General features: G+C 42.1%; 1 protein-coding gene across 3 annotated transcripts in view; it reads right to left on the bottom strand.

The window, feature by feature from the left end:
* The window catches only part of arhgap5 (Rho GTPase activating protein 5), a 59,484-nt gene extending 32,824 nt beyond the window's left edge, over window positions 1-26,660 (bottom strand). The window contains exons 1-3 of one of the 3 annotated variants that reach the window (XM_040137266.1): window positions 26,617-26,660; window positions 17,032-20,982; window positions 15,040-15,193 (exon numbers count right to left, since the gene is read on the bottom strand). In XM_040137266.1, the coding sequence (XP_039993200.1) occupies window positions 15,040-15,193; window positions 17,032-20,766 (3,889 nt within the window). In that variant the 5' untranslated portion in view covers window positions 20,767-20,982; window positions 26,617-26,660. Of the gene's footprint in view, window positions 1-15,039; window positions 15,194-17,031; window positions 20,983-25,723; window positions 25,863-26,491; window positions 26,595-26,616 lie in introns of those variants that run through there. The other 2 variants (XM_040137267.1, XM_040137268.1) reach the window with 2 other exon arrangements.
* Between the last annotated feature and the right edge of the window lie 469 nt (window positions 26,661-27,129).

Below are 27,129 nucleotides of genomic sequence, written 5' to 3'. Positions count from 1 at the left end.
AAATCGACTAATCTTAATAGTTCCATTTCAGCGATCTAACTCTTAAAAGACAAAAGTGCTCACCATAAAAGCCAAGATTATCAGTTTTTATTTTTGTTGTTTTGTTAAATGGCCAGTAATGTAATTCAAGGTGTCTGGATTAAAATAATATTAATGGAGTTGGCAGAGGGAACAACACACAGATTTGTCTCAAGCTCCCCTTTATATTTTATCTTTGTATTGCTCACACTAAAGTTTAATAAAATGTGGTCACTTTCTCTGTCGCTTGCTTGATATCCAGTTTGCTGCTCGCCTGCTAGTTTTGTTTTCAACACTCTCACATGTTCCCTGGCGGCACCATGACAGAAAACATGATAGAGAGAGAGAGAGAGAGAGAGAGAAAGATTAAAAAAAAAAAAAAAAAAAAAAAGACAGAGAAGGGCAGCATAAGGGCTTTTCAAGGCAAACTAATGGAAGCCTGGACTGCTCAAATACAGCCACAGGACACACTCACTCTGTCACACTCACTCTGTCACACGCAAGCACATGCACACACGCAAGCACACACACACACACACACACACACACACACGCACACACAATCCCTATTAGACCAGATGACTGCCTTGGAGCCAGGTGGCATAGCACTAGCCTCTCTCTCACCCTTTTTCCTCATTTTCTTTGCACAACCTGCCCCAAGACACACACACACACACACACACACACACACACACACACACAACCACAGACAGTTTGTAGCATGCTAATTCATTTTAACACCACACACATACACACACACACACGATCCATCCAGAGAGTGTTGTAGCCCCCGGTCCAGCTCAAACTGGCCTCGTTTGTCCCTTGCCTTCAGGTTAGTTGTGATTGGACAGGGCCCTAATACTCTGCTACACACACACACACACACACACACACACACACACACACACACACACACACACACACACACACACACAAAACACACTGGGGGCCATAACCAATCGCCTTAATCTAATAGTTGCATTGGCCCTCTCACTTTCAGCACTATAAAGAGAGAAGGAAAGAGAGAGAAAGAGACAGACTATGCCCACAATAAACCAACTAAATCTGCAAACACTGGGCATCCACACTACAGTAAAGCTCTATAGGTTGTTTTCCTAAAGGATCTACATCCACACCGAAATGTCTTAACAACAGGAAAACAGCTAAATCTTCTTCCTCCTCCTGTTTCACTCTGTAAATTAAAAAAAACAAAACAAAACATCACAACCAACATGCGTTCAGCAGTGAGATAAACAATCTGGTTACGCTGTTGAGTCTCAGTGAAAAATGGCCACCACAATTTCCCAAAGCTCAAGGTGACGTCTTTAAACGACTGGCTTGGGCTAAAAACAGTAGGAAACCCCAAGAAAAACAGAAAATTCACAATCAGAAGTAAGTCAGCAAATTTTGGCCATTTTTGTTTTTAAAAAGTATTTTTAGTTTAGTATTTAGTTTACAGATTATGGGAAATTTTTGGTGCTGCATAATCATATCAATCAAATCAATCTTTATGATCACAAACAAGTTTGACAAAATTAAGATGAATGACAACGGTTGACGACAGAAAGTCGCTCAGTTAAATTTCCTGCTGCACAGCTCCCGACCTCGTACGAGCAGGCTCACGCCATCGTTCACCAACAGCTCCGTTTATTCACCGGAACAAGAGGCCAGCATTTTCATGTTCATCCCATCTGGAGAATATTTTCGCAAAGCTCAACTTTGGGGTGTCAAAAGGCCAAAACAAAGAGACACAAAAATATATTTGAACATTTACCTTACTTATTGTGGACATAGTCATAGAGAGCATGTCATGGTTAGGATACCGCTGAAGCCAAAAACAGGCGATCACATTCAATTAATTGAACTACAAACTGCGGCAACACGGCCATTTTACCCTCTCTCACTTTCTCTGGGGATGATCAGCCCACAGAGAGAACAAACAAACGAAAAGAAATACAGAGGGCGGGTGAGAGGGGCAGAAGGAGCAGTCTGCCCAGGGGGAGGGGTCGCCTGGATGAAAGAGGTTAGAGTCCCTGCTGTATTCACCAGGAAAAAAGTGAAAGAAGGAATGGAGAGAGTATGGGGGGGTAGGTCTAATGGAGGAGTGGCTGTTCAAATATTCAGCCACAGGCATCACACACACATTTTCCTATCTCTTGGGTTCTCAGAGTTGGTGACCAGGAAATCCACAGGGAAGAGATTATGACTAGAGGCTACATAGCAGGATGTAATGTTCTGTGTGTGTGTGTGTGTGTGTGTGTGTGTGTGTGTGTGTGTGTGCATGTGTGTGTGCATGTGTGTGTGCATGTAGGTACGTACGTACATGGGTGTCTGTCCCTTACATCTTAACCTAATTTCAGCTTGATTCAGTTTTTGGTTCAGTTTTCCTGTCAAAATTTAGGCGCACACTGTTGTTAATTCGCATTTCTTATCATTTCTCACACACACACACACACACACACACACACACACACACACACACACACACACACAGACACACACACACGTTTGCGCAGCTATCTTTATAAGGACATTGCATTGACTACTCCTAACCTTAAAAACGACCTGAGAAATTAAATTTTGCCTCATTAGGACCGGGCTTTAGTCCATATGAGGACATCCGGTCCTGACAAGGTTAGTGTTTATACTGCAAAAGGTCCCAAAGTGGTAACAAAAACACACACACACACACACCCGCACACATGCACACACACAAAACACAGTACAGCAAAAAGCAACTTTAGGCACTTTAGATTCTTAGCCATCATGCAATCCCATCAGGAGGCATCTGATTGGCTGTGTGTTTGGGCTTATTGTCCTGCTGCAGAAAGAATGTGGGACCGTATTCGTAAAGAACTGTCTTCAGAGACAAGAAGAACCAGGAGTCCTGCCAAAAGTGGTGTGGCCCCCACAGAACACTGATCTCAACATCATGGAGTCAGTCTGGGATCACATGAAGACACAGAAGACGTTGAAGCCGTGTTCGCATATGAACTCCAAACAACGTCTGGAGAATCAGGTCCGGACATTGTCCAGAGCTGCCCTTTTACACATGCAGCACACATCCGGAGACTATCCGTGTGAGACGCGTTCAGACCTACTGGAAATACTATGTTTGGTTTAGGAGAGGGGTGGAGCCCAGGCAGAACGTGTCAGAGGCAGGATAGAAACATCATCAACACGCACACTCGCTCACTGCACTGTGAATTCAGTTACCTGACAGTTACCTGCCCGATACAAATTCGACATTTGCTTTCACACACACACACACACAGCTCCTCTGGGTAATGTCTAGAAAGGTTTGTGGTTGCAGTGCATGTGAAAGCAGCTTGAGACAGCCTAAATCCACAGAAGAACTGTGGCAAATTCTCCAAGAGGTTTAGAACAACCAACCTTCCGAGCACCTAGGAAACTATGTGCAGGTGTATGGAGGAGGAGTTGCGTTGTTTTAAAAGCAATGGCCGGGTGATGGCAAATTGATTGATGTAGGTTTTTTCTGTTTATTGCACTTTGCATGAAGTTGATTGATAAGCACTATTCATGCTATCATTTTTGAACACATCCTCACTTTGAAGCATTTTTTCAAAAGTGCCAAAAACTATTGCAAAGTGTTGGAGCTGCGACGATTTGTTGCTTAATTGGCAACTATTCTGATAATCGATCAAGCAAAAATGCCAGACTTTAATGGTTCCAGCATCTCAAATGTGATCATTTGCAGCTTGCTGTTGTTCTTACATTACAGTAAATGGAATATTTTTAGGTTTTTGACTGATTGGTTGGACAAAACAAGGCATTTAATGATGTCGTCTTGGCGCTGTAGGATATTGTCACAGGCATCCGTCACTGTTTATTGAGGTTTCATTGACCAAACAATTAATAATAATTAAAAATAATCGACAGGCTGCCGACAATGAAAATAATCATTAGTTGCAGCCCTAACAGTACTGCATGTGTGTGTGATATATGGGTGTCTAAGCCGTAGCATCTTCTGTAACTGCCGGCAACAACCCATAGTCAGCCTTACCTCAGTGTGACCGCACTTACCACAAATACATCCTGTCTCTCTACACGCACGTACGCACGCACACACACACACACACACACACACACAGCTTAGAAACCACAGGCAACACAAAAAGCTCCCATCTCCTCTCTGCCTCTCAGCTGGTGGTTTATTACATGTGGTAAAAACTCAACCAACCATCGGCCACTGAGCCTCCAGTTCCTCAGTCTAACTGGGAAATATCAAATACCACTTAGTGACTCATATACATAGAGTACTGGGAAGCCCAGCTAAAGCGGTGACTCAGAGTGAAAACAGTGGAATACGCCTCAGTTACTGGATCGTTGCTGTATAAAGATCAAAGGTTACAGAAGCGAGCCTTACCAGAAGAATTTATTCCACCGAGACCAGCGGGAAGGCAATCAGTCAATCACTGCAGAGTCTTTTCATATGAACAGTGATGCATAAAACACCTGCTGGGGCTGAAATATCACAAACTCCAGAGTTTCACTGAGCACGTTCAAGTGAGAAAATGAAATTCACCAGTGACCCAGATGTAATTGTAAAAGGTCATAGATTTTGTACTCAGTGACTTCCTGACTCAGTGGAGAAAAAAACTTGAAAGTACAGAAAATGTATGTCTGAAACTAAAAATATATATATATATATTTTTTTCAACAAAAACAACTTGTAACTAAAATAAATCGTTTGACTTGACTTTATTTTACAAATGATACACATGACTGATTCACACAGGATTAACAACACTGTGAATTTAACAGTAACCACAAATCACTGGACACACCAGATAATACTAGTTTTGTGTGTGTCCCCACACACACAGTATCTAAATGAGACCCGTGCTCTGACCAGTGGCATGGACTGCCAAAGTGCAGTGAAGCGAAAATATTCCAATTTGTTTCGTCCATAAACAAAAAAGAAAAAACCAACTAGGTCATATGACCAGAAATCATCATCATTTAACAGCAGCAGAAAGCTCTGCAAATCATGGGACACAACTCCTACTTCCTGATTGTTGCTGGGGACTGTACATATTTACCCTAATAACGACAAACTAAATAGAAATGTCTACGAATAAACATTCAGAATTACTACTTTTAACTACAACCAGAGCCTCCACCAGAACTACGAGTCTTCATTAAATAAACCACAGAGTCCAAATGTGCCGATTCTTTAAGGCTTTAGCATCGGCACCCATCCTGTTGCACACAGTGGAATCAAGTTAAGTTTTACATATATATCGCATACCACCAATGGAGGTAGCTGACTCCAAACGTCAGCATCAGCCAATTCTCTGTCAACTGAAATTTGAATTTATTAGGTTTGTAAATAGTTAGTAAAAGAGCTCTAAGGCCAGCAGAATACGTTAGCCAAGGTCTGGAAAATCATAAAAATTATCTAAATGTTTTTAATGCACATCTGTGCAACATGTAATCGGTTGTTCAGTCTGGTTTTTTTTGTTTTCTTTTTTCGTTACAACTCATGTGTAGCTGTGGATCGTTTCTCTGACGAAAGTCATTTATTAAAAGGCGTTGATAGTGAGAGTTATTTTTCCTCCCAGACAGACAGTAACATCAGGAAGCCACAGGTCAGACAGTTAGACCAGTCCCATCGGGCTGCTGGGAGCACTGGCCGATCTGAGCATTGAACAGACAGCTCAGTGAGTGTGTTTCCATTGAACATGACGTCAGTCCAGCCGGAAGCATGAAAACAGCTCACACATGATCACATCACAACGCAAACAAACACACACACACACACACACACACACGCTGAAAGTAATGGGAGTGTAGGGAATGGGAGCCAGGCCAGCCACGAATCAATTTTCAACTTGAACTCTCACTTTGGCTGATTTCTACTCTTTTCCACTGGAGCAGAGAGCTGGAGGCTGATATATAATAAAGAGAAGTGGAGAAAATGATTAACAGAAAAGGGTAGAAAAACACAGTATATTCAAATTTTTTTCATCTCCTGTCTGTTGTGTTTTTGTAGCCTCTTATATCATCCTGAACTCTCTCTTTCCAACCTCTGGTTCCACTGAATGGCTACATTCCTGTGTGTACTCAAAAATCTATGAATTATTTTTATAAAATCTATTTTCACTCAAATGAAAATCCCTCAACACTACACTCACACACTCCACTACAAACTTCAAAGCAGGCCGAAAATAGCAAATAATCAGCTTTGTATGAAGCCCAGTTGACATGGCTGCTGAATAATTCTCCAGGAGAGCTCAAAGTTGTGAAAAGCCAGTCCCCTGGGGTTTCTCTGCCTTTTCCAAAGCCATACCAGCTGGACAGCAGTAAAAAAAAAAAAAAACTGGCATCGTTACAACAGCCTCTGAAACATCTACATGTACAAAACAATGTCACTGATACGAGGGACCAGATATTCAGGCTGATTATAATGTCCACTCTGTGTAACGACAGTAAACTCAGGTAAAGTTATCTCATTTTTAAAAAGGTACACAATTAAATATATTCCCTAAATCAATATTACCAATATCAATATATTATATCATTAAGTGCAAAAATAAGCAGCAACTTTTAGAATTTTCACATTGCAGGGAAATTAAAAGAAAAAAAAAAGTATGGTATGCAAGCTTGGTGAAAAATCTCTACATTGGTTAAAAAATGTGAAATTTACTGGAGCATTTCAGTAAATCTATCTCAATCTCTCCTTTTTTGTTTCATTTTGTTTGAACAATATGTTCATTGGTAGTGCATGCCAGTACAAGCATCTCAAGTAAATTAAAACTTGTTCATTTAAAGAAAAAAATGTGTGGAACGCAAAATGTGTCATAAATCTCTACAATGATTAATGGGTGTGAAATTTATTTGGCCATTTTTGTAAATGTTTCACCATCAGTTGATCCCTTGTTGTACCAATACGTTCTTTGGTATGTAATGCCAGTAAAGCTTCTCTAAAGTAAAATTACACTTCTTCTGTACTGTTAATATTGCCAATTGTTTAATTCAGCCCTATTATTTTGATTTTGATGAGAAATAATTACACAACCAGGAAATTTGGAAAAAATTTAAAACTAAAACAATAAATTGCATAAACTGACAATGCTGCAACAAAAAATATTTTAAAAGTCTAAAAACTGCAATTCTTCCACAAGAAAACTTTGTTTAATACTTGTTTTATTAGTCAAATAGCCAATGGAAGTTCTTTTGAAGAGCAGAGAACAGATACTCATTTCCTCCCTGCATCCATCCCTCCTCACATTATACTAAGTGCTGGGGAAGATAACAACCAATGGGACTTCCAGATGCATAAACATCAAAAAGCCATTTAATAATTGCTCTGCCTCTCTCTTTCCCTCTTCTTCCTCCAGCCTTCGTGCCAAATACCATTTCATGTCTCTGGGGAGCAGGAAACATTTAATAAAACTTCTCTAATCGAGTTTGGTGGCAGAGAGCAGTGTGGCCTCGCTCATGCAGTCACAGCCGACTGCCCGTCATCTAAAAAGACTCCACGCTTCTTCTCCAGACCGACTTGGTCAAAAGGTTTTATTCTCAGAGGCCAACCTGATGTTTTGAGGACTTTTATGTAAGCAAACCTGACAAGAATCGTCCCTATTGTGCCTTTTACATTTTGGCTTCAGGCCCAGAGGCTGTCAAAAATGAAGTTTCAGGGATTACTAAGGGCTCAACAGAGACTCTGATAGTTACATTTAACTGATATTTTATTCACCGGAAGGTATAACGGATGTGGTATTTAAGCAGGAGTTCACTGACACCAGATTAAAATATATGCAGCTCGAACTGGTGCAGACTAGACCCTGGGGCGTGTGTTTTAGCCATTTTAAAATACCAAGATGTCAGCAATTTTGGGTGAACAAAGAGCATTTTGGAATAAGAAAACAAGCAAGCCAGTGCATCACTTTGACTGCTTTACATACCTTTTTCACTCTCTTTTAAGCATTTTATTTAACCATTAGGACAAACAGAACAGGTAAATCACTGATTTCCATCTCACTGTTTGTTTAAAAAGGATGTTTTTCAAGAAGCTGGCCTTTGCAGTAATCTGGTTACTTAAAACTGGTGTTGTTCTGCTAAAAAGGCAAAATGGTTGGCATATAAACTATAGACTATGCATCAGTGAAAAGCATCAGTGAGCACTCAAAGTTAATTACGCACTGTTCTGCTGTATATTCATAAAACGGTTTTATGATTACTATTCAAATCAGAGGTTTAAATGGCGGCTCCGACTTTGCCAAAATTAAGATAATCAGTGTTTCTGCCTTCAATTTTATCCTCATCAGCCTCTGAAATAAGCATTTACTACATCAGGAGACACTTAATGTATACTCTTCTTTAAACTTTACCGACTACTGAAATTGTTTTATGGTTAACAGCTCTTGAAGACGACAGTTAAAAAAAAAAACACTCCAGGGGCAAGCAGGATGTCCCTGTGCCTTCCTCTAGGAAAGTTGGACAGTGTGACTTTTTGTTAATAGGAACGTCTCATGTAACCAATGAGCTGTTCCGCCACCCGAGACTCTGCCGGAGGACAACTAACACGCTGCATTTCCCTCACTGAAGCAGTCATTTTTCAAAAGCTTCTATTACTGCCTGAATAACTGTGAAAGTTCACTTATAATCCAGCAAAAGGTTGCTGAGTGCATTGGCTGAAAACTTTAAGAAGTACCTCATGTGTACCTTCTCTCCACTTACTGTTAACTCTCACTTCTCTTTAAAAAAAAAAAAAAAAATCCTTTTACCTCCTTTAGCTTTTCTTTGCTTTCATTCTTTTCCACATCACTTCTCTCTCCAGAGTATTATCAGGTCTCTGCAGCTCTGACCCTTTACCATCTTACTACTGCATGCTAGTAGAAATGTGAGTTTTTCCTGCTGTTGAGCTCTCTGTACGTCATTACGGATAACTGTAAGAGCTTAATGTTGAAAATACAGCGTAGAGATTTGTGTGCGACCTTCTGCAATTGGGTATAACCGTGGTCGTCTAAAAGCCTGATCCCTTCACTGTTGCCTTTTGGAGAAATGTAAGGTCAGGACTTATCCCTGTGCTGTAAAGGACACAGACACGCAGACACACACACACACACACACACACACACACACACACACACACACACACACACACACACACACACACACACACACACACACACACACACACACACACACACACACACACACACACACACACACAAAGAGATGGCCAAGACAGAGGCAGGCTTAGATAGAAAAAGACAAGCAAACTCTCTTTCTGATAATAATAATTCTGACTTGCGCTGACACACCTTCAGGTGCATTTATATTTACTGTTTCCCTATGAAAATGCAAGCAAATACATGGTATGTGCGTGTACGTGTGCATATGAGGCTGACAACATGCTGATGAGCCCAGGTTGGTTTTATTTTTTTATAAAATAAAATTTTATTTTGTAAAAGATTTGGTACTTGACTTCCTGCTTCAGTGGAGTACAACTTGAAAGAGAGAATTTGTACATTTGAAAAATGAGCATTAAGACATTATGCTACAGTAACCCATGATTTGAATAACAAGTGTTTCCAGTTGTTTACCAGTGACACAGTCGTTTATTTTGGTCACACAACACTTTCAACAACATCCCAATCATTCCAAGCTTTTTGTTCCTGATTGCTTCCTGATCCAATGAGGCCTTTTTGACATCAGGAAAAGATCAGGAAGAGATTGGGCTTAACAAAGTCTGTACAGATCCATCAAAACATACCCTAGAATCTTTCAGTATCTTTCTACTTTAAAACATAACATATCCTCTTAGACTATACATTTATACCTTGACAACAACAAAAGAAATTACTTTATGTAGGAAATACGGACTTTTAACCTATTGCTCCCTACCAGTGGATCGGCCACCGTCATGTGACAATATTTTCTAATCCTAAATTGTTTGAGGAAGTGCTCACATGCCTTCTTGTACATTCCTCAATGTCTACCCATGAATCCTTGACTACAAAAAGAGGAATGCAAGCACACATGGATGCCTGATGGGTAAAAACATCCTAAAGGATTTAGTGTCAGCTGAAGAAGAATCACATAGTAAATAATGGGAAGCCCCAAGTTTCACTTCAAAAACAATGTTACCTGTGGCTAGTGCTGTAATCTACAGTCAAGAGATACAGCTAGAAATACTCAGTGAATCTTAAACCACAGCAAGACATGAATTACATTACCCCTCTGAGCTTTCTCCACCAGGTCATACATATAAACTTAGCCTCACCTTGGCCGCCAAATTCAGGGTTAGTGTTTTTCTAGGTCATTTTCTGGGATAAGAACCAAGAACATGTTATGGATGTCTAAACTTAATTTCTTGATCATGTCAAGCCAAAAGGTCCAGTTAAAACATCCAGGGTTTTCCAATGGATTTGAAGCTCAGGCACAGAGACGCATGTTGACGAATACAGGTGCTGAGTTTTAATTTACAACAGCGTTATCAAGGCCCCCCGTTCTGTTTCAGAAACCTTGAAGGCTTTGGTTCATTTTCCTTAAATCCATAAATCTTTAAGGGCTTGCAAGGCCCTTGCGATCTCTCATAGTTGTATTATTAGTAGAATGTGGTGACTGGAAAGCACTAAAAATGATAACAAGCAGTTCTCTCCTAACAGGAAACAGAGAGGCAGTGAGCACAGCACAAACATCAGCCTTATTTAATGGTGGCATTTTAAACACAGAGTTTCTTTAACAGTTCTTTTGATGCTGCACAGTTAGCACAAAACTCTTCACACAGATTTAAACGTAATTAGACGATTCCTGGAAAATATTATGTCGCGTTTTCGACACAAAACCCCAGAAAACCATGAGATATGCATTCAATCTTCCAGACTGAAAAGGGTGGATGTACAAATCCCATGACACAGTCTTATCACTTACACAAACCCACCAAATAAAGGTCACACACAGAACCACAGTTCCACATCTCTCTCTCTGTCACAATTACAGCCACGCTCCGTCTCACGTACACTTTCATCTCACAAATACACATGAAGTCACAGTTTTTCGTCTATCACACTTTCTGGTCTGAAACCACAGGCACCACAAATAGCTATCATCACCTCTCTGCATCTGTGCCTCACGGCTGGCAGCTTATTACATGTGGTTAGACTCGACCAACAGCAGTCTGGCCTCCAAGAGATTACTGCTCCTCGCAACAACCAAAAAACTGAAACGGAGACCATTCCAGGGCTGCGTCTGAGGTTAATTTATATTGTGAATATTTTTCTGTAGAGATTAAACAAATAGTGGATTCATCTATTAGTCTAGAAACAAAGGAGAACAATTTTAGTAACTGTTATTGTTTCAGCAAAACTGTCATAAATTCAGTGAAACAATATGTCACCTTTGTCTTTGGGAAATAGTGAAGTGCATTTTTCACTATTTTCTGACATGTTACAGACCAAATAATTAACTGAAACACGATTTTCTGATTCATTACTAATGAAAATAATGGTTAGTTGCAGGCCTATTCTTGTAATTCATTTTTTACACTATTAAATTTGAGCACTTTCAATTCTATGGTCACTACTTAAGAAAGAACTAAGGTTAGATACCCGGCCTTGCTTCAGCTAAAACCTGAGTATTTTCTGCACTGCACTTCTCAGATTTAACATTTCAGTTAAACAGTGTTGGATGTGTTGTAGCATAGTTTTCCTTGGAACTTATTAAGTTCCTGTAGATGACGCTCTCAATGAGAAAACAAAACAAATACTTTACTGTGAGTATTTTTCCAGAGAAAGAAACATTATTAAATGGTCCACCGTAATCGGGGAGGAGTGCTTTAACATTTTGACTTTCACCCCCATTAATGTGTCCGGTGTATAGTGGAATAACAGCAATAACACAATATAAAAGTGATGTTTTAATGATTCCCACTGGGAGAGTCTATTTCGTCCTCCCCTGCTCAGAGGTCAGAGGTCAGTCAGAGCAAAAGTTCTGGATCTGGAAGAGGCTCAGTATCTTAAATTAGTAGACATTAGCAGGGTGGATCTCAGCAGAGGGGGGGGGGGGGTTAAGCTCATTTTTCCAAAAAAGAAGGATCTCTCTAACCACTGAGCCATCACGCCTGCACCCATAATCCCTTACAACTCTCTACATTCACAGGATGACCCCACCCTCTGAGCCATAAAATAAAACATGTTGTACACACAGATTATACCCCCACCAAAGCACACAGGCTGTATATGAAGACTATCTAAGCCTCTTCCCAGGTCCCTAAAAAGGGAACAACCTGAAAGGTCTCATCAAGTAAAAACTCTTAAATTGTCTGGATATGAAACATCTTATACAACAGCAGGCTTTAAAAAAAAAAAAGCACAAAGATGTTCTCGCTGCGTCTGGTTAGAAATTATATTCCAGAAGAAGAAGGGAGGGGAAAAGCTGTTAAATCCACCCAACAGACCGTCTGGACTTAGAGGGTTTCACGGCACTGGCCATGAAATCTCCGATACACTGCTGTCAGCTGGCAGGCGTATGCACACACAGCCACACACATACAGCGCTGGGATTAATCCTAAATTTGGTTGGCAGCCACCAACGGGCTCGTGTACATTAAGCTGAATATCAAAACATATTCGGAAGGGATTTTCAGGGCAGGAATTAACAGCCCCAGAACGAAAAGAGCTCAGACACAAACACTACCTTCAAAACAGAACCAAACACTCGCTCAATCACTGCGAATATGGGTAGGAAGACAGGAAATACCTCCCTTTAATGTACATACTACACATTTGCTTCACATATGGCTTCAAACGGAGGAGGAAGAGAGAAAAAGGGAGTAAGGTGATAAAACATGTGTTTTCAGTCTTGTGTTGAAGTGATTTTTATGTCTACAGCTTAGGGGTTCCTACATTCATTTAGCCGCGGTGGGTACGATTACAAAACAACTGTCCTCAAAACAAAATCTTAAAACCTTTAAGAGCCATCCTCCAACTTGCACAGACACTAGACACAATCCAGGATTGAGCACACAATAAAAAAACTGAGCCTGAGCCTGAGCCTGAGCCTGAGCCAACCCCCCCCCAAAACACACAAACACAAACCAGCAAAAACTCAACAGGAAACTTTACGTCATCAGAAATTTTACAGCATCTGACTGGGGGAGAAGTTACTTTGAGGTGATTCAGCAAGAGACACTTTTGCTTCTTGGAGCTCATTCAAAGGCATTAAACAAGGAAAAGGGTACCGGACCATGTGTAAATACATTATGCAACAAACTCATAAAGTATTGAATATGTTAAATGTTTGAAATATTTATTTCATTGGTCAGAGGGAAAACAAGTAAACCTTTGGCTAGCTAGTTTGGGTTTTTTTTTTTATAAGCAAAAGGAAGTCTTATGTGTTGTATGGCTGAGCATTAATAGCTGTATTGGTTGGGGGTCTGAATCTCACTGCTGGCCCCCAGAAAGAAAATAGACAACTTTAAAATGCTCAGAAATACTTCGGCTCAACTTTCCACCACACAGTGTATAAATATCTATCAGACTAATCCATGACTTCACTGAGGAATCTCTCAAACTTTGGGAGAGACCTTCTTTACGACAGCTGGGCAGGAAGCCAAACACATACCCAGCATGCACTGGGGGCCTGCATCACTACTTAGAGTTACACATGCCCGAGCAGGCCACCCGTCGTATTTTAAACCTTTATTTATCCAGACTAAGTCCTCTGAGCTTGTCTGCTCTTCTGATACAACCACTACCGTCACAGGAGTCGATGGGGTGATGTGCCTTGCTCACGGGCATTTCAACAGTAGTTTGTGGCGTAGAGGAAAGGATTTGTCATTCACATTTTCTAACCACTATTAAAATCAAGCAAACAAAAGCAATCTTGATGTTTTCCCTAAAGTTTTAAAAGTTTTATCTCGAGTATCTCAAAACTCTGGAAAACCACCTTTCCCAAGGTGGTCTGTAGATTTGAAGGAGCAACCTTTGACCTTGAGTCTTGCTGATGGGAGAGAGTAACGGTGTTACAGACTTACTCTCCTCGGTTGCACCTAACGAATGTTTTCTTTATCAATAAATCTGCTGATTATTTTCCCGATTAATAATTTTGTCCACAAAATGTCAGAAAATGTCAGAGGCCAAAGTGACATATTCAGGTTGCTTGTTTTGTCCAACTAACAGTCCAAAACCCAAAGATATACAATTTACAATTATAGTAAAGCAATTAAGAGCAACAAATCCTCATAATTGAGAAGCTGGAACCAGAGAATATTTAGGGTTTTTTTGCTGACAGTTTTTTTTTTTTTTTTTTGCATAATTGTTTCAGCTGTACTTTCAGCCACAATAAAGGTCTGATCCAAAGACACTTCAGCAGTAATCAGGCCCTCCACTCCACAGGCACTAAACACTTTCGCATCTGCAATTTCTCTTACGCTGTCTTACTGGTATCATCTCCTTTTCTTTTCTCCCTTCTAGTGAACGGTTCATTAATAGATGGCATGTAACTGTATAAATCTCTCTACTTTTATTCCTTAATTAGTTTTTTGGACTGTGTCATCTTTGACGATGTTATTTTGTAGCCATCCCAGCGGTGCTTTGTCAACACATCTAATGCAAGGCCAACAGAGGTCACTGAATTGAAACTGACTCGTACTGACTGGCAGCCTGGAGGGGAGACCAGACAATACATGTTTGGCAGGTGATATCAGAGCTGAGAAGTGAACCTTAGATTTAAACCTTTTGATTCATGTGCTTTGGCTTCCCTTCTTAAATCATCGCCCTGTCCCTCCACCCTTCCTTCTTTTCAATCAATCATTTGGAAAAACATGAGAGGCAGATTCACAGCAAATAGCCACAAAGTGTTTGCATGTAAAAGAAAAAAAAGAAACAGCTGTTTCTTGAAAAAGCTACAAAATTCTAGCGATAGCCTGGTTGTACCTGAACACCCATACAGAAGATAGAAAGAAAGAATAAAGGAACAAAAACAACAGAAGAGAGTTGGAGATAAGACAGAGAAAGAGCAAGAAATGCATGAAGACGCATGACTCACCTGTGCGCTCGATGTAGTCGACACATTTCTCGATGAAGAGTGGGATAGGTCGCTCCAGGGTCACCAGGTTCTGCAGGGGAACGCCAAAGTAGTTGCTCTCCCAGGTTCTCCGGGTGGGGGGGTACAGAGGCTTGGGGGGCTTGGAGGATTTCGGCTACAAGGTGGGGATTAGAGAATAAAAAGAGGGATGAGATGAGATGGTAAGAATCAAGACAAAGGGAGAGAAGAGGGATTGCAAAAGAGGGAAAAGGCAGGAGGGATGGAGGGAGTAAGATTGTTAAGATAAGTAAGGAAAGAAGGAAGACGCAAGGGAGAAGGAAGAGACAAAAATATGATGAAGGAGGGAGGACAGGAGGAGAAAGGGGGATGGAAATGAGGAAAAAGGAAAAGGGGAGCCGGGGAAGTCAGGAAAAATAAGTTTTAAAGAGAAAAGGAAGAGAATGAGGAGAAGGAAAGACAAGGGGAAAGAAATGAATGAAGAGGGAATTGAGAAAAAGAAACACAAGGGAGAGCAGAAATGGAGGAGGAGAAGAGAGGGTGAAGAGGAAGCAGAACATATCAGAAGAGAAGAAGATGAAGAGGAGGAGGGCAATCGGGGAATAGATCAGAAAGAAAGTTAGTGGGATGAAGAGAGAAAGAGGGAGAAAGCGAAGGGATGTTCGTGTGGAGGAAGACAAGAAGAAAGAAGGCAACAAAAGACAAAATCGTTATTCAAGAATGAAGCTGGGACGAGTAACGAGGTGCCGAGGTGGCTTTGATTTCCTACACTCCTCTGCTCTTCAAAGTGTTGTCATGCCTACAGCGGTTCGGGCTCCTCTAATTGGCTAGGACGGCGACTAAACACCTTCCATTTTGTACCTTGTGGTTCTCCTTTCGCTCTCCTCTCTGATTATCAAAGACAGTTTGAATGTTGCAACAATGCCCTGCATTCATGACGCCCATGTAGCACCAGCGGCTGTTTCTCTACTAATTTGCACACTATTATCTGATTCGTGCCAGCGTGCTCGCTCGCGTGCATGTGTGTGTTTGTCAAAGTCCAATTGTGCGTTTGTGTTCAGGCTGCAGGAAACAAATCTTCATGCTGTGATTATTTTGTTGAATGCTGCAAATGCTAAATGGTAGGACTGCCAAACGCCCAATTTTTGTGTATTATATTTTTGAAGTGATTATAAACATTTTTAATCAAAAGCAGATGTTGCTGCTTTAGATGCAGTTTTTGAATTCAATATAAGTTTGTGTTAACAATGCTCAATTTGACTTTACAAAATGGCTAAGAAAGGAAAATACTGAGGATCCATTTTGAGCAGCTAGCACTGACTTTGAAGATGGAAGTAAGTTTATATTGCCATTTTAGATTTCAGTCTATTATGAATCTGTAATGCAGATGTACCTGCAAGTAATTTGTGAGGAATTAATATACTGATGTATGAGTGTAGTATGTGTGGGTGTGCACATGCACTGTGTGCTCGTGCCTGCTTTTACCTTGCCAATTGCCAAAAGTGTACGTGCACATTATAGTGGCAGATACAAATGCACTTGCTTATGCAGCTCAGCAGCCCCAGACAAGCCTTTAGAGAGGATACGAATTATACAGAATACAGAGATTATACAGAAAGAGCCCTACCGTCTTTAACAGTACATATTTTCATCAAGCCTTTTTAAAATCGGTTGTCTGGGGCCCGTAAGGTGGGGAGGCTCATACACCATTTCAGCAGTGGGGCTGATCAATCAATTATCAAATTAGTTTATTCTCACCCTGAGCCCCAGGGCTATTAAAAAAAGAAATCAGCTCAGATCTCACACCCTCACACATCTGCTCACACACTACTACACACTTTAATTCTCTCTGTAATATTCAATGCACTGAAGCTCTTTCAGTCCCTCAAAAAACATAAGAAAGCTTTGGTTCAGTGTCTTGAAGACACTGAGCTTAGTTGCTGTATAAAGAACTCAAAACTACAAAATTCAAGATTCATGACAGGTAAGACTCACCTTCTTTGGTTCCTTTGGTGTTTTGGGCGTCTTCTTCTTCTTCATCTTCTTGTCCTCCTGCTCAGGGTCGGAGGTGATAGCGGGGTTATCTATCCCACCCTTCCAGGGGTCGGCAGGGGAGAGCAGTGGGTCCTCCTCGCTTCCCCGGTGGGCTCTTCCCTTTTTCTTTTTCTGCGTGGCAGGGCCAGACTCCTCCCCGTCGCTGTCAGAGTGAAATCTTCTTTGGTAGGCCTTTGTCTTGCTAAACAGGATTTTAGAACGATGTTTGTATTTTGACGGCCGGCGTCCAGCCTGAGACTTCCGGTCGAATCCATTCTCTTCCTCTCCTCCTCCATGGAGACCATGTAACCCGCCAAAAGAGTTTCTTATTTTGACCAGACGGCTGTGTGTGTCATCGGGCACAGCATATATGTCATCATTGTGGAAACCCCTGGACCTTAGCAAGGTGTCCACTGGGTCTGCATAGTTGTCTGATGCCTCTACATCCTCAGTGTGTGTCATTGGGCCACGCGGCACTCTACGATTACTTCGCATGCCAGCCTCAATGGTTTTGAGTAGGTTAGGGTCCAGCTTTTTGACGTTAGGCTTGGGGAGCACTGGTTTGGGCCGGACGGGCGGAGGCACTTTGTGGTTGCGTTCATGGTCTCCCACAGGCGTGCTATGGACTGGATACTCATTTCCCTCTAGGTCGATCCGGTACTTGGCCCGCTCACTGGGTGTGGGGAGAAGCTGAACGTCATCACCTATTGGACTGTAAGGTGGGGGGGCTTCATTATCATCATCAGATTCTGGGTAATAGGTGTTGTAGGCTGGGGAATGGCTATGTGGTGAGGTGGGGAAGACATCTTCACTTGCACCAGTGGTGCACTCACGTGATGAGCTGTCAAACAGGAAAGAACTCTCAATGCTCGGCTTCTTCTCTAGCACTTCATTGAAGAAGGGTGTAAAAACCTCTGTCTGCCGATGATACTGTGACAGTGAGTAGAGTGCTGTAAACTTGGCAGCAATCTCTGTGGCAATGTGCTCCCCCTCCGTCATCAACTCCTTGATGGCGTCATTCTCGAAGAAGTCTGCCTGGCTGTCTGTGATCGCCACCATCTGGACAGGGATTACATCCTGGACTTCAGCCAAGAATGCCCGCAGGGTCGCCATGGAAGCCTTGCGTTTGGCAGAATACACCAAAATGTAGCCGTGCACCAGTTCATCTTTGCGGACACCGATAGCAGAGTGATAGGAGAGGACAGTGACCTGGATCCTCCTCCTGCTGTCACCAATGATCTTGTCCAGTATCAGTGTGTTGCTCTGGCCTGGCTGCCCTGCACTACAGCAATGTGAGTCCAGGAAAGGCGAGAGGATGAGGTCAACACTGAAAGGATCCCAGCACATAGCACACATGACTATCCTAAGGTCCGTCTCTGACATGTCTTTGATAGAGGGCAGAGGGGCCAGGACATCAAAGTTATGCTTTAGCCCCTCCAGCACTGCTCGGAGACCCTGCTTAATTTGGAACTCAGTGAATTTACGTGGAAAGGCCCCAGACGGGATGTCCACAAAGGTGCACTGCAACTTATTTGCCAACTGTTGGCCCTGGTGCCTCAGGATAGGTATATTTTTACAAACACTGTCCCTCTGATTTGCCAGGATGAGAATGAATGGTAGCGGCTGAGCAAATCTCTCTCTCCTACTTTGTGCTATCTCTGCTCTGATCCTGCCTATGCAATCTCCAATACAGTTGAGAGACTCTATGGAGTTGAATACACAAAAGCAGCCATGTGGCTTGAAAGTGGTGACCCACGTATGGCTGAAGAGCAGCGTAGAGTTGACATCCACGGGAAGAAGCTCCAGTTCGTAAATTTTACCATCAAGGGTGTACTCGTCATCTGTGGACTGAGCTCGGATCTCATTGGCTAATTCCTGTGAGAGACCCTCCCTTCCCAGGAGGCAGAGGTTGATCTTATCAATGTTGGCACTGTTATAGTAGAGATTAGAGCGTCCATGGTCGAGCTGTACCAGCCTGTTTGCTAAAACCTGCTCCACTTTCAGATCAACACAGTTCTGCCCACTCAGGCAGGTCTCCTTAGTGGGATGGTAAACAAACCCAATGTGTTTGAGTAGGAGCGACTCTCTATCTGGGGCAAGTTTCTGCAGCGCTCTGTATCTGGGCTCCTCATTCAGGACACTGTGAATTTCGCTCATCTTGTCGCCGCTGGGGGTGGCGTTCAGATCCAAGTCATAGAACAGCTCAGCGTGCTCAAAAAGCATTTCCTGAAAATCCTCTTTGGCCCGTTCAACTATTTCCTGCTGGTGTCTACAGTAAACATCCCTCCTATCTGATTCTGTGATGTATTTGTAGGCCTCGTCCTCCATAACAAAGCACATGACTTCCTCCCATGGCTGCCCTGGACTGATAAAATGAACCCTGTCCAGTGTCTTCTTGAACCTCTCTTTCATCTCTACCCTTCTCTTCTCTGACAGCAGGTGCTGGACGTGGTTACGGTAGATTCTCTCACCATCAGGTGTATCAAGGAGGTCAAAGGGTATCCTGCGGTCACTGTTGTTGATGTGGTCCGTCTCATCCCATGGCGTATGTTCTAGAACCACAAACCAGTACTGGAAATCAGGCCGGTTCCGGATCACACTTTGTGCCTCAGGCCATGTGAGGTGTTCAACCTCCTCCAGGTTACTGAGGAGGTTATTAAGGGTTTTTGGTAGTGTTGTCAGGTACTCTTCCCTCCTCCTTTTAATGTGCTCCTGTTTCAGTTGTGCAATGTGCTTTGTGAACATGTTGCGTGCTTTCCTGGAGCCCTCCAAGGTGATGAAGTCATCATAGTCAGGTTGGCCCTTCATATTGTTCATCACTGTTTTCCACGTGGTATGGTAATCTCTCACTGTGTGCACCATCAATTTGTCAAATCTATCTGTTACTGAGGTAACAAGCTGCCGTTGGATTTTATAGGCCTCCAGATATGGCACAGTTTTTGGTTTCCCCCTTGTTTTATCTAGCTGCTGGAGGAGGGTATTGAAGCAGAGCTCCACGTTGACGTTGGAGCGTGCTGATGTCTCAATTAGCAGCAGGTTCTTCTTGCTGGCAACAAAGGCCTGCAGGTCCCTCTGGTGCTGGTCCACACACTCATCACATTTTGTGGCAGCAACGATGATAGGCTTCTTTGATTTAACAATTTGGGAATAAAGGCTGTTGACAAACTTCATTTGGTCATCAAACTTCCTATTGCAACCCTTGCTAACATCGATGCACAGCACAAAGCCGTCGATGTTCAGCTTCCCATCGGGCATCTGCTTCTGGTCAAAGTCCTGCTCCAAGCCCAGCTGGTCCGTGCAGATGTACATAAGCTTCTCTGCTGACTGGAGCTTGGTTGCTGCCGCTCGTTTGGTATACGGCTGCAGGTTAGTACTCCGATGCGGAAGAAACGTCTGGTCATCAATGAACTCTGTTTGCTCAATGACTTGGATTTTACAGTCCAACCCATCGTCCCCTCGATGGGACACCTCCCCCCAGTAAAGAAAGTGGTCATTGTTAACCACACGTCCACCAAAGTCTATTGTGCTCAGCACTGAGGTGTGCTCAGAGTAGTAGCTGTCCGCATCAGGACGCACATACCGATTGCATAGGCAGGACTTGCCCACGCCACAATTTCCCTTCTCTTTCTCCGTCCCCGAGAGGCCAACCACACTGACGGCGAATGTTGGGGGGCGGGCATCCTTGTTCTTGGCCATTATATCCCCCCGCTCATCGCTAACTTGGTCACTTCCAGGAAAAAAGATCAAGATATCATTCCAGTTCTTCTTGTCAGTGGTATAGAGGCACTTTCATTCTGATTTTCCCTTGGTAGTGGTGAATCCCCCTCCAACTCAGTGTTTCTCTCTCAGTTTCTATCCTGGGTCTTCTTTAAGCTGGGATAGAGCAGCTGGCTTAGTCCTTTTATCACCTGCCTGCAAGACATGGAATTCACAATTAGGAAAAGATAAAGGCAAACAAACAAAAACATATTTGAACTGATTTGTCCTCAGAGCACCTTAGTCTCCTTATCACAAATAATATAATTAGCTTTTTTCCTCTGCATATCCCTCTGGGACACACATGTACATACATACATGTGCAGTGTATTGATTTAAAACAACAAATCAGATGTGTTAATCTGGCATTACACAGAGTTATCAGAAAATTAGACAGAGGAATACATTATCACACTTGTGCAGGACAAAATAATCTCTTTCTCTAAATGGTAAAAGCTTATGTTTTTTTGTTTGGCCTTACATGTACCAGTAATAAAACACGCTGGCCCTGAAACTCCATCATAATAGGTTTATAATGTGAAACTGTGATGAAAAAGCCTCCTGCATTTTTCAAAAACCAAGAGAAATTTTGATTCAAAAAACATGCAATATCAAAATGGCCTTTTGAGGAGACAAAAACCAAAGTGTGACAGTACAACTTATATAAGAGAAAGCGACAGTAATTCAATCATGGACCATGTTCGGCAATGTCACTTTTCCCCTCGCAGAGAAAAAGAAGTGCTTTCAACCAATTTGTGCCGAGGCAGGATAAAAATGGCATGCAACTCCAGCCCTTTGACAGCCACTGACCTAGAAATGATTTGCTTCACTGTGAGAATGAAACAGAGAAAAGAAATCAGTTCACAGATTTGTTATCATCATCAGCACAACCTAGGGCTACATGATTAGGGCTAAATGTATAATCCTGATTATTTTGCCTGTAGTTTTCATAATATATTTTTCCTGACATTCTGGTCACAATCATTAATCCTGATTAGCAGTCTTGATTATTTGTGGAACGAAATCATTCTGCTGCTTGCTGCTTGTCTATTCAAAATAAACAACCAGGTGAAATTAAATGTTTCACTACTGACAATGCAAATATTCAGCAATTACAGAATGTAGAAATTAGAAAATTGGCAAGTGCCTAGATCTGACTGACAGTGCAATCTTTCTGTCAGTATTATCTGGGATTGTCACATTCAAATAAGCCTGAACCTTACTATGACCTAACTAGAGGCTGATAACTGATAATGGCAGAGAGAATTGCAGTCATTGTTGTGTTTTACAGCGAGATGGCAATCAGCCAGTGAATTTGCCTGCGTGAGCTGGAACTGCTAGCTGCAGCACGATGGCATGCTGAGCCTGAGAAACTGCACCAGAGTAGGATTCCTGTCCACTCAGACGAAGCGATGAGGTTTCCCCAGACTGTTTACAGAGGTCAAGGTGATGATGTCAACTGTGTGCGGGGGGCTGTGTAAGAGAATAGCCTTTTTTGGAATTCAACAAATCTACAGCAATCTTAGGAAACAAACAACATTGGTGGGGAATTGATTCAGTCCACTACAAGTAGGATACATGGATGTTACCCAATGAATTCAATTATCTAACATATAAAAGTCATTACAAAACCCATTTTCATGTTTACAGGCCTACAAACACACAGGAGAAATGTGTTCAGTTACAAACAGAAAATATGCCTTAAATGTTCTATCACCATATGACCAGATCTACGGTTTGGACACCTTAAATCAGGAGCTCCTTGCCCCTCAAACACACACAGAACATTACATGACGTCAGGGGCCAAGGTCCTTCAGGTTTATAAACCTAACCCATAGACCCTACAACAGCTACTGTGCTGTTATGTGTGCCACAGCTGACTGTAGCAGGCACCTAGGGAGAAGTCCATCTGAGCTTATGAACAGATGAAGCACTACACTTCAGCAGATACACTTAGAGGTGGCACTAATGCACGTTAGCAAGGTATTCGTGCCTACAGGGCTAAAACTAACAACTATTTTTACTACTGATTAATCTTACAATCATCTCTTTGCTGATTTAAATAATTGCCACCTCGAAAATGGCAAAAACACTACCAAATGCCAATTAGAAATTAGCAAAGTCCAAATGATGTGTTCACCTTGAGTATTTAGTCCAAACAACAGCCAAAACAATCCTAAATATTCAATTTATGATATCAAACAGTAAAAGCTGAAGTAAGCAATTCTTCATATCTGTGACACTGAAATCAGAAACATGTGGAACCTTTACTTGGCAACTGACTAAAACCATCAATTATACAATCTGGAATCTATTAATTTCCTGTTGATTGACTAACCAACTGATTATTACAGCCCTACATTCCTCCCCAGATTCTCATCCAAACCACAATGTTTTAGAAGATCACTCACCCAAATCCAAACATCTGTTTTACATTTTTATCAGCCAATATCAAAAGTCTACATTCACTCTGCTGTCAACACACAGGGTCAACATAAGACCCGATGAGATGAATAAATGTTAATATGTACGAAGAGCGGGAATGGCAGCAGTGCTAGCCTGTTAGCTGTATACTGTAAACACCTGCATGGAGCCAGTGACGGTCTTATTACTGCAAATGGCCAACACCAGAGCCCAAATTGCATTTGTGCCACACTAATGGCTAAAAGTAGCCTTGTACATCATGATCATTCTATTCACTGTGAGGCTGCAGGGGGGATTAAGGTATCACTTGGCAAGCTGCTTTTGGAGATGACTAAATGCTGTTAAGCCCTGAAATACAGCGGAGCACACTGTCAAGGATGGTAAACCTGTTAAAGCTGCACCCGGCTGGATTTTTAGGTAAAAATAAACTTCTGTTTTTTCAGCCTAAATCACAAAGCCGGGCCCCAGCAGAGAAGAGCATCCCATATAGTTTAAGTGAGGCGCCGCTCAACTCATTGTTTCCCCAAAATAAGTTCTGATCTCTGGTACAGACAACAGAGATGAATCAAAACTTATGAGCAAAAATCAAAACTGGCTCCTAAAAACCAGTGAGTGAGCTCTGCTGCCAGAGAAAAGAAATGGACCCTGCAAACATTACGTCTTCTCCTTTCTAACTCTAAGAAAAACATCATGACAAACCAACCAAGGTTTTGGCAGAATACTGACCCAGTCTCTCAGGTTCTCTGGGTACTCAGCTTCAGATTTTTAAGCCATTACCTGCCACTGCCATTTTTCAGCTGCCAATGTGCAAAGTTGCATAATGCAGCTTTAAATGCCAGCTGCCTCATCATCAGAGAAACTACAGTTGTAATACAAAGCAAAACACCAGAAAACAGAAATTACAATAACTTTGCTTCCACAAATGTTAGTGTCAAATACATCTAAAATCCAACAATGTGCTTTAGAGATAGTCAGTCAGTCTACTTCAGGTGTGTAATAAGAGATCAGACCACCTTATTATAAGCGACTTATGGATCATTTCGTCTTAACTAGGCTTCTCTCCATCCTTCTATTGTCTTAGGGCACTATATTTTTGTATTCACTATGGAATTGCTTCACAAAACATCTTTGTTGCCAGTTACCAGTTGAAATAAAGCTTTGATTACACTCATTACTTTCATTCAAAACTACATGAAAGGCACCAGTCTGGTGCTTGTTGGAAAATGATTTCCTTCAAAGAGGCTCAGATGTTTCAAAACACAATCCAAGAAAAAAAAAGAAAAAAGAAAAAAGAAAAAACGGTGTCACTCTCCTCCGGAGTCAGGTCCAGACCTGAAACCAAGCATCCCTCATCTGACTTCCCCTTCCCAAGGTGTCGATGTTGTAAAAACAACAGTTTACAGGCCAACTGATATGATCAACCCTGCCATCACTCACAGGGTTTGTCAATACCAATGCCCTTGACTGGTTTGTAAATGCTGACAGTAATAGTGAATATTTCCCACCATTTTAGCATGATGACAATACCAATATGCATTTTTATTCCGGTCCTAACGCAGACACAGATGCAAAGCTTTTCAGATGTGCCTATTCATACCTATCAGTTCTGATGTATCAGGGCATCTCTGCCTTCCAATTAAACAGAAACATGTTTGGTTTTTTTTCTTTTAATAAACATACACCTATACATTATCTAGTTGGGAAATGTTTTGTCTGCAGGCGACAGCAACTACCATCAATCAACATTTACCAACTAGATGCTTTATTTTTTTAATTGTTCAACCACTTTTATACAATGAAAGAATGCTGTCAAACTATTTGTCGTTTTCTTATGTTTAAAAAACAGACATTGACCTTGCAACCATCAGAAAACTAAACAGCATTCAGTTGTATGCCATTTTTATGTCAGTGTGATCAACAGCTTGGCTCCAAACACAGCCCATTTAAGAGAAAGGGCTTAAGAGAAAGGCTCTGAACAAACTGACTCCGATGATTACGATAAACACACAGTCCTACTTACTCATTCAGTGAGCCCTTGTGGATTTATGGACAGTAGAACAAGGTAATGGCATGTAAGTGGAAACAGCAAAGAACCTAATTTCTTATTTTTCAACACAAATAGATCCCGTTAATAATTAGTCCTTTTAGCAACCACTATAAGGCAACATTGGAGGAATTTTTTAAATGGAAGAGGACAGTGAAATAACTGCAAAAGGCAGGACAAAAACCACCAGGATGGCTCTTTAGATAAAGGCCGGACTATCCCTTTAACGAGAGTTTGGGAAAAGGGCAAAGGGAGCTGCAGCAGTCGGAGTCGACGCCAATGGCATGCAGAGCTGCAGCAGCAGGACAAACCCACTGACCTGCTGCACAGAGAATTAACCCCCCCCCCAAAACAAAAGTTAAAAAGCAGCTAATGACAAGTGCGGTTACAACTCCTCATCACAGCTGTGACATTAGGGGTCAAAATACCTCGGTTAATGTCGGAAAACTTCACAAATCTGCCCAGCGGCACTCCTGGACCCGACCCTCCGTCCATCCATCCATAGCGCTCACGTTAACGAGAGGCAAGACGTTAAGGTTGCAAAACTGGCAACCCCGCAACTTCAAAACGAAGTCGGACTACGTGAAAAACAGAACCGAAAAAAAATAAATCAATTAAATTACCGATAAAAAAGCTAACGCGACATGAAGGCTCTGAAGTCGGACACCAGTACAGTCGTCAAGAAATGAATTAATGGATCAAAGTAATTTCAGAAGATATTTTTCGTTTTAACCCACTTGTTACGCTGTAATAAAATCTATTGAAAGGGGCGGTTATCACTTAAAACACCGAACTCTACGAAAAAAATGGGATGAGAGTCCGCTATGGGAGTTAATGAGTTAGTTAAGATCGAATTAAAACCAAGAGACATAATGTTAATGCGTCAATGCACCGTGACTAACAGTCGCAACCAAAGGGTTTGCTACGGCGGTTATTAATTTCTCCTGGGAATAGAAAATCGAACCCGACTCGGTCCGGTTTGGCCCAGATACTCCAGAAAAAAAACGAAAACCGAGGAAAAAAACCCACCTTTCCAATTCCGATTAGCTAACATTAGCCCAGCAATGCTAGCCTAGCATGCCAAGAGGGTGACGGAGAGTTAGCTAGCTAGCGTTAGCAGCACCAACCCCAGCCTAACGCCGGGGAGAAAGCGGTTTTAAATCACAACCTGGGCTAATTTAACAGTCCAGACTCACATCCCCACCCCGGTTTCCTTCCACCCGGAACGGCGCAAGCCTGCAGCCAGGTTTCGCCAACAGAGAAGAGTGGTGGCTAAGCGAATGAAGTCCCAATCCCAGTACAAATACATTCCCTTACCCACCTATTAACATGGTCGCTCCCAGATCCACATACCACGGAAAGGAGGAGAAAGCATTCCCACATTAAAAGGCAAAAAAAAAAAAAAAAAAAAAAACTCCTTTTTACAATCCACAACCTGCGGGCATTGGAGTCCCTCCGACAAAATCCTAAATGAAGTTTAGTAGACGGTGTAGTCCCCTGTAGTCCCAAACGGCCGGTTAGCCCGTATTTTAGTGTATTCTGGTGTTGTTGGTGTGGTATGCGTTGTAAGCCGAAACCTGCCTCTCTCTGCTCCCTCCCCTCTCAGCAGCACTGCCAGGCAGTAATGGCGACTCTCTCTCTCTCTCTCTCTCTCCCTCTCTCTCTCCTCACTCCCCGCTCTCTGTCTATGTCCCTCTACCTTTCCATTCACACTCACTCACTCACTCACTCATCTCCCTCTCTCTGCTCATATTCATATTATGTGGCATCAGATGCAAAGTCATTTTATCGACATGCAAAGCATCGCACGAAGTCGAGAACTTGCACCACCGGT

Source organism: Xiphias gladius, chromosome 10, assembly GCF_016859285.1.
Source record: "Xiphias gladius isolate SHS-SW01 ecotype Sanya breed wild chromosome 10, ASM1685928v1, whole genome shotgun sequence".
NCBI lineage: Eukaryota > Metazoa > Chordata > Actinopteri > Istiophoriformes > Xiphiidae > Xiphias > Xiphias gladius.
Note: the sequence above shows the minus strand (reverse complement) of the source record. Positions and strands in the feature narration are given on the sequence as shown.